At 55.2% G+C, this 14,473-nt stretch overlaps 1 protein-coding gene across 4 annotated transcripts in view; it reads left to right on the forward strand.

Annotated features, from left to right (window-relative positions):
- Window positions 1-14,473, forward strand: part of LOC103643579 (centromere protein O) — a 33,524-nt gene that overhangs the window by 445 nt on the left and 18,606 nt on the right. For all 4 annotated transcript variants that reach the window (XM_008666745.4, XM_008666746.3, XM_008666747.4 and 1 more), the window contains exon 2: window positions 129-170. In XM_008666745.4, coding sequence (XP_008664967.1) covers window positions 129-170 — 42 coding nt within the window. The remainder of the gene's footprint in view (window positions 1-128; window positions 171-14,473) is intronic.

The following is a 14,473-nucleotide window of genomic DNA, read 5'->3' on the forward strand; positions in this document are numbered from 1 at the left end:
GGGCTGCTGGCTGAATTTTGTTTTTAATATGCATAAATGCATAATGACTTGATGGGTGGTACAGTGCTGTTGTTTATTTCATTTTCTGCAGAAAACATTTAATAATTCTGTGATTTTGTCCTTTTCAGGGTGCTGCAAGGACAAGAGGAGAAATATCTCCACATTTCCAGGTTCATTCTTTCACCCGTTTTTTGTGTTCAAGCATGTGTTTTAATCTTAGTATATAGACAATTACAATTAAATATATAATCATCGACTTATGTTCGACTAGTCACGACTAGTCTGCATGGTTATTAAGGCGTCCATTAAGTGTCGCCTAGGCGAGATTTCAGGGCCTGAGTGTAAGCAACGAGACTCTTACTCTCATCGAGAGGATGACACTATGAGTTGAGGCGATTTTCTGTTTATTTTTTCAAACACTACACAATGTCATACCCGTCTAAGGGTTGAGATACATATTTATAGCCTAAGGGGCTGCAACATATGCTTCCTAGAGATGTGAATATGTTGTACTAAAAACTGCACTACCTGTCCTACAGACTGGACTAACTACTAGGTGCTGTTGTACTCTAGTCAAAAGAAAACTGCAGCAAGCTGCTGTCCTCCAAAAGCTAGAAAAGCGGAAAAGAAAATGCCTGCAACACGCTGTCCTTGCAGTCAAAAGACTGAATGCTGCTGCTGCTGTCCCACGTTGTCCTTGCAGTCAAAAAGATTGAGATGCTGCTGTCCCTGCAGTAAAAAACCGCCAAGGACTGCTGCTGTCCTTCCCACAGACCACGAAACTTATTCCAACAATCCTCTCCCTAAGTCTTGTGTGCCGTCTTGTTGGATAGTTGGACCATCCCGGACCTGGAGCAAAGCTCAAGAAACTCGATCCTCCCAAGGGGCTTGGTGAGCAGGTCCCCAAGCTGATCCTTGGTGTTGATATAGCGCGCCTTGATGCTTCCTTCTGCCAAACAGTCACGGATGAAGCGGTACATCATCCGGATGTGCTTGCTTCGTTCATGAAACACGGGGTTCTTGGCCAACGCCAGGGCAGACTGGCTGTCCACCCGGAGTTCCACTGCTCCAACGCCTTTACCGAGGAGATCACCGAGCAGGCGAGCAAGCCAGAGCGCCTGAGTTGAAGCGGTGGAGGCCGCTATGTACTCAGTCTCGCAGATGGACATGGCCACCACCTGCTGCTTGACCGACTGCTAGCTGATGGGGCACTTGCCGAGGAAGAAGAGGATCCCGCTTGTGCTCTTGCTAGTGTCGATGTCGCCGATGTGGTCGCTGTCGCTGTACCCGACAAGGTGTTCCTCCCCAGGGCACCTCAGGTAGTAGAGACCGTGGTCAAAAGTCCCTGCAACATAGCGGACGACCCTCTTCACAGCCTGCTCGTGCTTCGTCGTCGATCGCTTCAGGAACCGAATAACTTAGCCGACGGAGTATGCCAGATCCGGTCATGTGTGTACGAGGTAGCGAAGGCTCCCCACAAGACGCCAGTACTGAGTAGCGTCTACCTCCTCCGTCGTGTTGTCACGGCTCAGCTTTAGTCTCTCCTCCATCGGAGTGAGAGCTGAGTTGCAATTAGTGAGCCCAGCCAGCTCAACAATGCGCTTGGTGTAGGCGGTCTGGCGAAGTGTGATCCCAGAGTCACTCTGGTACACCTCAATCCCCAGGTAGAAGGAGAGATGCCTCAGGTCACTCATCTGGAAGGTGACCTTTATCTCTTCCTTAAATGCCGCCACCTCTGCATCCTTGGCACCGGTGATCACCAAATCGTCGACGTAGACACCCACTAGTAGGGCATTTTCTCCATTGCTCCACCGATAGATGGCCGCTTCGTGCGGGCTTGGCATGAAGCCCATCCTCTTGAGCGTGGAATCCAGCTTGGCATTCCACGCCCTCGGTGCTTGTCGCAAGCCGTAGAGGGCCTTGCACAGGCGCAACACCTTGCCCTGCTTGCTAGGGATCGCAAATCCTGGCGGCTGGTGTACATAGACCTCCTCCTTTAAGTTGCCGTTAAGAAACGCCGACTTGACGTCCATGTGATGAACGTGCCAACCCTCCTGGGCTGACAGCGCAAGGAGGAGTCGCACGGATTCCATCCTTGCCATGGGGGCGAAAGCATCGTCGAAGTCGATCCCCTCCTGCTGTAAGAAATCGCGTGCCACCAAGCGAGCCTTATGCTTGACGATGGCGCTGGCTTCATCCTTCTTCGGTTTGAACACCCACTTAAGGGTGATCGTGCAATGACCATGGGGGAGATCAGCGAGCTCCCAGGTGCGGTTCGTCTCAACCGCGTCCATCTTCGACTGCATCGCGGCACGCCAAGCTGCGTGTTTCTTGGCCTCCGCGAAAGACCGAGGCTCGCCATCGTCGCATGCAAGATGCAACTCTGCCGCCAGAATGCGAGACGCCAGGTCCGGCATCGATGGGTCAATGAGAAGGCCCTCCACCTTTCGATACCGCAACGACTCGCCGTCGTAGCACGCGTCGACGCGCTCCTCATCGTGGGAGAGCGGGGTCACGAGCTCCACTGGGTCGTGCTCGACACGAGCAGGCGTCGGAGAGGACGTTCCCGGAGAGGGTACCGTTGGTGCTTGAGTACGTGGTGACAGAGAGCTCGCTGGAGCCGGAGTTGTGGCTAGATTGCGTGGTGGCGAAGAGCTCGTTGTAGCCGGAGTTGTAGAGCGTGGCGCTGGAGTCAGTGGAGACTTGGGGGCTGGGGTAGGCCTACTCGGAGAAGGGTCTCCTACTCCCCGACTCCCTCAAAGTGGACGTACTTGATGGTGAAGTTGTCGTACGTCGGAGTCGTGCCGTCGTCCACCGCCTTGCCCCAGGCCCATCCTCGCCCTTCGTCGAACGCTACGTCGCGCGCCGTGTGCACACGCAGTGTTCCTGGGTCAAGGATGCAGTAGGCCTTCGAGCCCTCCGCGTAGCCAATGAATACCCATGGGGTGCTCCTGTTGTCGAGCTTGTCGATGTGACCAAGCTCCTTGGTGAACGCGAGACAACCGAAGACCCATAGGTGAGAGACCGTCGACTTGCACCATGCCAAGCCTCATACGGTGTCATCCCGTTGAGTGCCTTGGTGGACGAGCGGTTGAGGATGTAGACCGCTGTCACCACCGGCTCTCCCCAGAAGACAGCCGACATTCCCCTCTGCTTGAGGAGAGCTCGAGCCATCCCCACAACCGTCTGGTTGCGCCGCTCGACGACGTCGTTCTGCTGCGGGTTGTACGACGCGGAGTAGTGGCGTTGAACGCCCTCATCCGCGCAGTACTACACGAACTCAGCCGTCGTGAATTCACCGCCATTGTCGGTGCGCAGCACGCGTAGCTTGCGGCCGCACTCCGCCTCCGCAGCGACCTGCACACGCTTGATGACGTTCACAGCCTCTCCCTTGCTGCCAAGGACCATCAATCACATGTAACGGGAGAGGTTGTCGACGAGCAGCAAGAAGTAGCGTCGTCCTCCTGGTGTGGCTGGTGTCATCGGGCCACACAAGTCCCCATGCACGAGCTCGAGCCTCTCCTTGGCTCGGAAGCTCGACTGCTGGGGAAAGGGGAGTTGTCTCTGCTTTGTCAACACGCAGACATCGTAGAATTGCTCCACATGGTCAAGGCACGACATGCCTCGTACGATCTCCTTGGCACCGAGCTGCTTCAGGGCCTCGAAGTTAAGATGTCCGAAGCGCTCGTGCCACTGCCATGCACCGTCGTCCTGACGAGCAGCAAGGCAGCAAGGTTGTGATACCTTCACGTTGAGGATGTAAAGCCGATTTGGACTCCTGCGTACCTTGGCAAGAAGGCGACGAGAGGGGTCCCAGATCGGCAGATCCTTATGACTCCTTGCTCGACCTCCACGCGCAAACCGTTCTCATCCAGCTGTCCCAAGTTGATGATAGAGTTCCTCAACACAGGGATGTAGTAGACTCTAGTGAGCAACATGTGCTCACCAGACGCGACGGTGAATATGACTGAGCCGACGCGAGGGAGGCGTCCCCAAACTTGACGGAGCCTCGGACGCTTAAGTCGAGCTCGGTGAAGAACTCCCGTCGGCTGGTCATGTGATAAGTGGCGCCGGTGTCGAGGCACCATCCTTCGATCATGTCGTTGCTGGAGCCGTCGCCGAGGAAAGCGCGTGCTTTCGACTCATCAAGGTGGAGGAGTGTCGCTGTGGCTGGTGCTGCTGGAGGTAGCTCGATGCTTGTGTGTGCTAGGAGCAAAGCTTCCTCCTTCGCCTGTGCGACGATGGCCTAGCTGCGTCGTGGCTGCCGACATTCCCTGGCCCAGTGGCCAAGCTTGCCACAGTTGTGACAGCCGTCATCTCGTGCTGGCTTCTTGTTGCTGACGGCACCGCCTTGGGCGCCTCCGCGGGCACCACCCTCAGCTTGTCCTCGCGCCCCGGCCTGGGTGCCTCCGCGCACTTTGCGCGGCTTGCCGCGTTTGTGGCCCCGTGTCGAGGAGGACTCCCCCTTCTTGTCATCCTGGCAGGCCTCCCACTGCTCCCGAGTGAGATGTAGCATCCTGCCGATGGTGATAGGCCCAGAGAGGGCTTGTGGTTCGTCGCCATCGACGACCTTGAGACGATCAATCGCTTCTTCAATCGTCATCGTGGAGAGGTTTAGCAGAGACTCAATTGAGCGAGCGATTTGCTTGTACTTCTCGGGGATGCAACGGAAGAGCTTCTTGACGGCTCTCTCCTCATCGTAGGTGTCGTCGCCGAACTGCACCATCTTCTGCAACAGAGTGTTTAGGCGAATAGCAAAGTCATCAACATCCTCACCTGGCTTGAAGGCTAGGTTCTTCCACTCCTTGCGAAGTGCCTGCAGTGTGGTCTTGCGGGCACGGTCGCTGCCGATGCGGGTCGCAGCGATGGCGTCCCAGACTTCCTTGGCAGTCCGCTTCTGGGAAAGCGAAAACTGCATCTCGGGCGGGACTGCAACAATGAGGGCATCTAGCGCCCGTCGATCCTCGTAGTAGTCGACGTCGCCGTACCAAACTGCTTCCCACATGTGGCGGACCTAGAGCCGTACCCTCATCACCACGCCCCACTCGACGTAGTTGGTCTTGGTGAGGGTAGACCACCCACCGCCGAGACCGATGTCCCTGACAACAGCCTGGACCTCGCGGTGACCATGGTACCGATCCGGGGAGGGAGAGCCACGCCGCCTGTAGAGGCCGCGATCTGCGTCGACCCGGCCGCCGCCACTGGGAGCACCGTCGGCGTGTCCGCGCCCATCTAGGCTACCGCCACGTGCGTTTTCCCCCGGAGCGCCATCGACGCGTTTGCACCTATCTGGGCTGCCGCCGCACGCCCCCCATGGGGGTGCGCGGCTGCCCATTGTGTCGCCTGCTCTTGCGCCACCTCCCTTGCCAGCCTGAGCTCGTCGTTGGTGCTGTCGTCGCCCGAAACAGAGCTGCCGGCGCTATTGCCGCGCAAAGCCTCGAGCTCTACCGCCGCCGCACGTGCAGCATCCGCCGCCTCCGCTGCTTCTACTTCCGCTCTCACTGCTGTCAGTTCCGCCGCCGCCAGCCGTGCTGCCCTCGCCGCTGTTGCTGCAGCCGCCGCCGCTGCTCGCTCGCGTTCTTGTGCCGCGGCGACCTCGGCCTCCTGCTGGCGCCGCGCACTCGAAGTGACCGAGCGTAGGGACATGATGTGCTAGAGATGGGTCGCAGCGTGTGGAAGAGGCTGTCTCAGACGAAAGGCTGCTCGTCCGAGCAGGAGAGGAAGCAACAACTGGAGCTCTTGCTTCCGACTGAGTATAGGGAGAGGCGCGGGAAGGAGATGAGCAATAGATGTTTAGGCTGCAAGATAACTTGGCTCTGATACCAATTGTAAGCAACGAGACTTTTACTCTCATCGAGAGGATGACACTATGAGTTGGGGCGATTTTCTGTTTATTTTCTCAAACACTACACAATGCCATACCCGTCTAAGGGTTGGGATACATATTTATAGCCCAAGGGGCTGTAGCATATGCTTCCTAGAGATGCGAATATGCTGTCCTACAAACTGCACTAACCACTAGGTGCTGTTGTACTCTAGTAAAAAAAAAACTGCAGCAAGCTGCTGCCCTCTAAAAGCTAGAAAAGCGGAAAAGAAGATGCCTATAGCACGCTGTCCTTGCAGTCAAAAGACTGACATGCTGCTACTGCTGTCCCACGTTGTCCTTGCAGTAAAAAAGATTGAGATGCTGCTGTCCCTGCAGTCAGAAACCGCCAAGGACTGCTGCGTCCTTCCCACAGACCACAAGACTTATTCCAACAGTGAGCGAAAACTTATAAGTAGGCCCTTTTAACCCATATATATATATAATTATAACATATATGTTGAAAGGTTAAAAAATACTATTAACTAAAATAATAAAAACTTATTTGGCACATTGGATCACCTTATAAAGTTTTTTCGAACATTCTTTGATACAAAGCCATCGAGTATGTTAAAAATATCGATGGATACTTTTTCAATCTTGATGACATGATATAACCGTATACGTGGACTAGAGATGGCAATGGGTGAAGACCCGCCGTGTTTTGCTATCCCAGACTCAGCCCCGTTAGAGTAAAAACTCCCCGCTTCAATACCTGTACCCGTGGGCGGGTACAATTCCACACTCATACCCAGACTCGCCGGGTATTCCATACCTGATGGGTACCCATACCTGCCTAGAGTGGTGGAGTTGCGCCTGTCTGCCCAAATTAGTTTATGGTGAAAGGTGAGCGCCGAGCGGCAACATCAGGCCTTCCGTCTTCCATCTTCTAGGTGTGGGCGTGTCGTGTGTCTGCGTGCGGTTTGGTCTCTTCGATTGCACATTAACGAAGAGTTGCATTGCAGAAGCTTGGAGCCTTGGACGTGATTTACTGTTTTGGCTGGTTATCTGCATACTACTGCCATGTGTCCCAAGGCCTATGTACATATTATGCGGCGACGACTGGTTATCTGCATACTACTGCCATGTTTCCACTATATGTTTCCCAGAGAGGGCGACGGGGGTGGTAAGTGCAGTGGACCGCACGGTCACGTACCTATTGGGTGAGTGCTTATGCGGCGACGACTGGGAAAGCGCTTGAGCGGCGACGGCGGCGGTGTGTAGCCTCCTTTCCTGGCTTCAGCAGCGCACGAGCGTGCTCCCTCTCTCAGCTCAGGCAGCGACGCTCGTGGCGACGTGCGGGCGTGATCCCTCTCTCAGCTCAGGCGACACGCGGGCATGGAGCAGTTGGGTGTATGTGTGCTCCCTCTGCCCTCTCTGTCTCAGCACAGATGGCACTCACTCTCTCTCAGGCATGGCCGTGCAACCCCTTCCCTCCCTCTCAGACACGACCGCACTATCTCTATAGACTACAACATCCGACCTCTACTCCTGGTATAGCCTTTGTCCTCTACTCCTCTGTCCTCTTCCTCCACTGCTACCTCTCTGAATTTCTGAAATAGATGTTGGTTATGTTTTGAATTGTTGTAGCTTGTTTGTGGTCTCTGAATTTCTAGAATAAAATGGCTCTGTTGGTGGTGGTCCAAGTGATGTTGGTGGTACCGATGGTGCTTGTGCATATGACCCTATGGCTGATCCAAAGCGGAGAGCAAAGTCCAACGATCCCGGATGGAACTATGGGTATTGGACAGAAATTGGGAACCGAGATAAGGTCACATGCAACAGTTGCAAGTCCGTTACAACTGGATGAATCAAAAGGTTTAAAGAACACCTTGCGGGTGGTTTTGTGGATACATTAATGTGTTCTTAGACCACAACAGAGATTAGAAAAGAAACGAAAGCATATTTAGACAAGAATAAGAAATACATGCCTATTTTCTTTGATGATGATGATTTTCATGAGCAGCAGGGGCAGAAGGATACCACATATGTTGCGAAAGGGCCTCTAGTTGAGTTTGTTAGGTGGTTTGAGTAGCACTCCTCAGGTCCTGGGTTCAACTCCTCGTGGGAGCGAATTTCAGGCTGTGGTTAAAAAAATCCCATCGTCTGTCCCCCGCCAAAGCACAGGTCTAAGGCTCGGTCCCGGTCCCGGTCTTTTCTCACATGGGCTACAGTGCCACTGTGTATGGGTGGGGCAGGGGTTCGGGGGTTTTCTCGACCTGCGTGAGAAAGTCTTCTTCTTAATATAATGTCCGGGGACTGTCTTACCCCTTGCAGGTCAAGTTTTTTTGGATACCGCATATGTTCACCAACCTAGCTCGGAGGCAGCCGCTAAAAGGAAGAGACTTGCATTTTAGTGGATTGGTGGCGTTCGTATGGTGGCCGGGCATATGAACTACAAAGATTTGCGAAGCTTGTGGTTGGCCTTTGTGGTTCATCATCTAGTCGTGAGAGGAATTGGAGTACATTTGAATTTGTAGGTCCAACATAGCTACTTTGGTTATGCTTAAATCTGTTTCTCGCTACTTATATAGCTTGCCATTTCTATTTCTAACATTTATAGATGCATACAAAGAAGAGAAACCGACTCTTGCACACGAGGTTGAATGACTTGGTCTATGTTTCATACAATTGAAAGATGAAAAGTATTCCAAAAGGGAGAAAGCTGGCTCAAGTTATGACCCATTAGTTATGGAAGACTCGTCGGTGGTACATCCTGGCAGCGATAATAATGATATTAATGCTTTAACATGGGATCATGTTGATATTGCTACTGGAGCATCAGAGTCACTTCAAGGGCGCAACCTTCCAAGGCAAGCTAGACAGACACAAACCTACACAAGGCGTGCAAGAATGAGGACACAAGAAGTTGAAGAAGAAGAAGCACATGATTCTAGTGATGATGACATTGGGGTTGATCCACATGATGACATAGATGTGAGTGATGCTGATGAAGCTAATGGTGGGGAAGAAGGCAGAGAAGACAATGTTGATCTCATTGTCGATGAGTTTGATGATGGATATTGAGAGTTTGGGACTTCATTGAGAGATGAGAGTATCAAAAACTACTTATGTTGCCTTTTAGCTTATTATGCTTGTTTGTGTTGAACTTGAAGACTGCTATTTAGTACTATCCACCTTTTATTTGGGACCATATTCCTATGTTTCCTTATCTTTATATATGTGAGTAACTGAGTAAGGCTTCGCCTCGCCTTACGCCTTATTTACTAACTATGCTAGTATGTCCTAGTCGCAACTAGTCTACTAGTCAGTAATTGTATGACTCGACTCGAAAACATTGGCCCGACCGCGGACGCTCAGATCCATGGCGCCCACGGAGGTGAGGTCGGACACCTAAATGTGAACGTCCCACTTTTTTAATGTAATCACATTGTCTTGTTTATGAGTTCTTAAGATGAATATTTAATTTTTGTGGTGAGTTGAGCAAGAACAGACTGCACCTACATTCACTGTGAACCATACAATGATTCTATTTTAGTTTTTTTGCATCGACCACTCAAAAGGCTCTATATTGGACTTTAGGGTATCTTTTTACCATGGAAAACCATTAGCCTTATTGTGAACTACAGTGCTAGACACACTATTTTAAAGGCGTCGCCTAGGCGTCCAATGGTCCAACGCCTAGGCGCCTTGGGCGCCTACCTCCCTAGGTGTCCAGGCGGCAGTCCAGCGCCTTGTCTTGCCTTACCGCTTTAAAAACCATGTCCAGACACATTTTCACTGATTTGCGAATACCAGCAATAGCCATGCCAGTGGTGGATTAGGATTTTAATTAAGGGTATGCCGTTAAAAAATCCATATACAATTCGTAAAATTATTTTAGCAATTTTGTAACAATGGTAGAATTAGATGCACTAAGTGTTAGAGATAACTAATTGATTCATTAGGGCTAACCCTAGAGGGTAGCTATATATAGTTTGTACATGGGCCACATGGGCCTAGGCATATACTCTAACACCCCCCCGCAGTCTGAACTTCTGTCGCAGCGGAGTTTACAGACTGGACACGAAAAGAAGACGTACATCACACAATAGGACCCCCCCCCACAGACTCAATTAGCCACGACTGATGTTGAGGCTGGAGCGAAACTCGGCGAAGGTCGAGGACGGAAGACCCTTGGTGAAGATGTCGGCGAACTGGGAGGTGGTCGGGACATGGAGGACCCGAACATCACCAACGGCGAACAGATCTCGGACGAAGTGTAGATCAATCTCCACATGCTTGGTCCGCTGGTGCTGCATCGGGTTGGTGGAGAGGTAAACGACGCTGACGTTGTCGCAGTAGACCAACGTGCTCCTGGAGAGGGGACTGTGGAGCTCGGCGAGGAGCTGCCGGAGCCACGCAGCCTCTGCCACGCCATTGGCCACGATACGGTATTCCGCCTCAGCGCTCGAGCGGGAGACGACCGGCTGACGCTTCGACGACCAGCTCACTAGGTTACCACCTAAGAAGATGGCGTAGCCGGAGGTGGAGCGCTGAGTGTCCGGGCACCCAGCCCAGTCAGCGTCGGTGTAGACGACCAACTCGGAGGAGGTAGACCGGTGAAGAAGCAGCCCGTAGTCAACGGTGCCCCGGAGGTAGCGGAGGAGGCGCTTGAGAGCCGCGAGGTGGGGCTCTCGGGGGTCATGCATATGGAGACAGATCTGCTGTACGGCGTAGGAGATGTCCGGCCTGGTGAAGGTGAGGTACTGAAGGGCACCAGCAAGACTCCTGTAGCCGGTGGGGTCTGCGACTGGGTCACCCGTGGCCTCAGAGAGCTTGGCCTGCGTGTCGACTGGGGTGGAGCAGGGCTTGCAGTCACTCATCTGGGCCCGCTCCAGAATGTCAAGAGTGTACTCTCGCTGGTGAAGGAGGAGTACGGAGGGGCGAGGGTCAGAGTGACCCCCAGGAAATGGTGAAGTACGCCCAGATCCTTGACCGGAAACTCCCGCTGAAGGGCGTCGACGAGGCAGTGAAGAAGTGACTGACTGGAGGCGGTGAGGACAATGTCATCCACGTAGAGAAGCAAGTAGGCAGTCTCTGCTCCATGATGGTGGACGAACAGAGATGTGTCTGACTTGGCCTCCACGAAGCCCAGTGTCACCAGAAACGAAGCCAGTCTGGAGTGCCACGCCCGGGGGGCCTGCTTGAGGCCGTAGAGGGACCTGTTGAGCCGGCAGACCATGTCAGGGCGAGAGGAGTCCACGAACCCCGCCGGCTGACAGCAGTAGACGGTCTCAGTGAGGGCGCCGTGCAAGAAGGCGTTCTTGACGTCGAGCTGGTGAACTGGCCAGGAGCGAGCAAGGGCCAGCGAGAGCACCATGCGGACGGTGGCGGGCTTCACAACCGGGCTGAAGGTCTCATCGTAGTCGACTCTGGGGCGCTGAGTGAAGCCCCAAAGAACCTAGCGAGCCTTGTACCGCTCCAGGGTACCATCGGCTCGCCGCTTGTGCGTCCAGATCCACTTGCCGGTGACGACGTTGGTGCCGGGCGGACGGGGCACCAAGTCCCACGTCTGGTTGGCGACGAGCGCCACGTACTCCTCCATCACCCGACGCCAGTGGGGGTCCAGCAGGGCGGTGCGGACGGAGGAGGGTACCGGAGAAACCTGCGAGTCTCCGATCGTGGCCGCCAGGACTCGGGGCGGCAGGGTACCAGTCGCGTGCCGCGTCACCATCGGGTGGACGTGCCGCGGGTCGCGGTGAAGAAGCGGTGGGTGGTACACCGGCGTCTCGACACGGGCCGCGGGTGGCCGCGACGGAGGTGTAGGGGTCCCTAGCGGGGACTGGGCCACCGGCGGTAGCGCCGGAGGAGAGGTCGCCGGTGGGGACGGTGGCGGTGGAGGTGCGAACCCTGGCGGCGGCAGCCGACGCTGGTAGACCCGCACCGGCTGGGCGAAGTGAGCCGGAGGGGTCGGTACCGACGGCCCCGCAGGCGGTGCAGTCCCACCACCCCCGCTCGGCCCTGGGGCGAGTGGAGACGGGGCCCCGTGGAGAGGCGACATCACCGTAGGTGACACCACCGGACCCGGGCAAGGCACCGAGCCGGAAGTAGAACCGACAGGCGGTGAACGAGTACCTGCAGAGAGAGGAAGGAGAGGTGGCTCGACCACCACGTCAGTCGAAAAGAGAGTGAAGTGGTCAAGATCAGGGTCGGAGGAGGGTGGTGTGGTGGTGGAGTAGGGAAATACAGACTCATCAAACACCACATGGCGAGAGATGAGGACCCGACGAGAGGAGAGGTCAAAGCAGCGGTAACCCTTGTGGTCCGGGGAGTACCCAAGAAACACACAGAGGGTGGAACAGGGTGCTAGCTTGTGAGGAGCAGTGGCAGCGGTGTTCGGGTAGCAAGCACACCAGAAGACACGGAGGTGGTCATAGCGCGGAGGGGTACCGAAGAGTGCCTGGTGAAGAGTGGGGGCCGGGCATGCAGTGGAAGGAAGACGGTTGAGGAGGTAGGTAGAGGTGTGGAGGGCCTCGGCCCATAAGTGTGCCGGTAGGTGCGCCTGTAGGAGAAGAGTGCGGATGGTGTCGTTGGTCGTGCGGATCATGCTCTCAGCCTTGCCGTTCTGGGAGGAGGTATACGGGCAAGACATCCGCAACTGCATCCCGTGGGAGAGAAAGAAGTCGCGGGAGGCAGAGTTATCGAACTCCCGACCATTGTCACACTGAACGGCCTTAATGGTGAGGCCGAACTGAGTGGACACCTAGGCGAAGAAGTGGCGGAGGGCGGGGAAAGCCTCAGACTTGGCACGCAAAGGAAAAGTCCACACATAGTGAGAAAAATCATCAAGCACCACAAGATAGTATTTGTAGCCTGACATACTGGTAATAGGTGAAGTCCACAAATCACAGTGTACAAGATCAAATGCATGAGTAGCATGCGAGGAAGACGGGGAAAAAGGAAGACGAACATGGCAGCCTAACTGGCACGCATGACAAAGATGCTCATCATGTGATCTAGTACATGGGATAGTGGCACTACGAGTAAGCTGCATCAAGGCATCGCGTTCGGGGTGACCAAGTTGACGATGCCAGGTGGTAGAAGACGTGGTGGCAGCAAAAACAGCAGCTGTGGCAGGTGACGAAGACGAAGAAGATGTGGCGTGCGGAAACCGAAGGGTGTAGAGGGGGCCGGTGCTGTCACATCGGAGGAGGGGGCGCCGAGTTGCCGAGTCCTTCACAGTGAGACCAGAAGAGTCAAACTCGACAGAACAAGAATTATCAGCTGTAAAACGACAAATAGAAAGAAGATTGTGGACAAAAGAAGGAGCGACAAGAACATCAGGAATGCGAAAAGAGCCGGGAGGTCCGGCGGCACCCACAGATGTGACAGGAAGGCACGAGCCATTCACCACCATGATGGACGAAGGGAGAGAGGAAGGAGGGCGAACAGAGGTGAGTATACCAGGGTCGGGAGTGGTGTGGTAGGTAGCACCGGTGTCCGCGATCCACTCGGGACCCATCGGCGGAGTCAGAGTGGGAGTCTGGAAGGCAGCCAGGGCGGCCGCGTCCCAACCAACCAGCCCGGACGGTGGAGCAGGCGGCGGCGTGGGCCACGACGAAGCAGCAAGCGTCGAGGTCCAGGGCGACGGAGAGGCGAAGGCGAACCCCGGCGGCGAGGTGAACCCCGGCTGCGCACAAGTGAACATGGCCGTCGGGGGACGAGCCTCAGAACCTGGCCCTGGAACGACCACATGGAGATGCGCCCTTACCACGGGTGGTGGAAAGTGGGCCAAGGGGCACCCTGCTGGGGTCCTGGCGTCGGTGCGTTGCCACGGGCACCACCGCCGGAACCACCACGGCGGCGACGGCCGCCATCGCCCCCGCCTCTGCCACCACGACCCCCGCCGCTCCTGCTCGGCCCGGGTGGATGAGGGCCAAGGGCAGACTGTGATGGAGTAGGTGGACGGGTTGGGGTGATAGCCGCCAGTGCTGCCGAGGAGGACGAGGACCCCGGGCCGGAGATCGAGGCAGCCTGAGTACCCAGAGTGATCTCCTCCAGGGCAAGGTCGTCGCGGACCTGGAGGAAGGTAGGGAAGGGGCGCAGGCGCATGATTAACGACCAGAGGTGGGTGTAGCGATCGCTGAGGTCCCGGAGGACGTTGAGGACGAGCATGCGGTCCTCCACGGGGCAATCCAGATCGCCAAGGGAGTCCGCCATAGTCTTCATCTTGCGGCAGTACTCACTTACGCTGAGGTCCCCCTGGACGAAGGTGCGGAAGGCTGCGTCGAGGCGGAGAGCCCGGGCCTCGGCGTTACCCAGGAACTGGCCCTCGATGGCAAGCCAAGCAGCCCGAGCGTGAGGAAGGTTCCGGAGGAGGCTGTGTAGGTCAACGGAGATCGTTAGGGCTGGAAACGAGCCGAGCCGAGCTCGGCTCGGCGCGGCTCGGTGCCTGAACGAGCTCGGCTCGTCCATTCAACGAGCTGGCGAAAGAGGCTCGGCTCGGCTCGACCTTGGCTCGCGAGCCAGCTCGGCTCGGCTCGCGAGCCATATTTTGGTACTTTTCGTTGCATTATTTGGTGAATTAACATTATATAAATTTGAAATATAGAATAATCATTCTACATTACGAGTAAATTAAATTATAACTTGTAAAATATTCATGAT

Source organism: Zea mays, chromosome 1, assembly GCF_902167145.1.
Source record: "Zea mays cultivar B73 chromosome 1, Zm-B73-REFERENCE-NAM-5.0, whole genome shotgun sequence".
NCBI lineage: Eukaryota > Viridiplantae > Streptophyta > Magnoliopsida > Poales > Poaceae > Zea > Zea mays.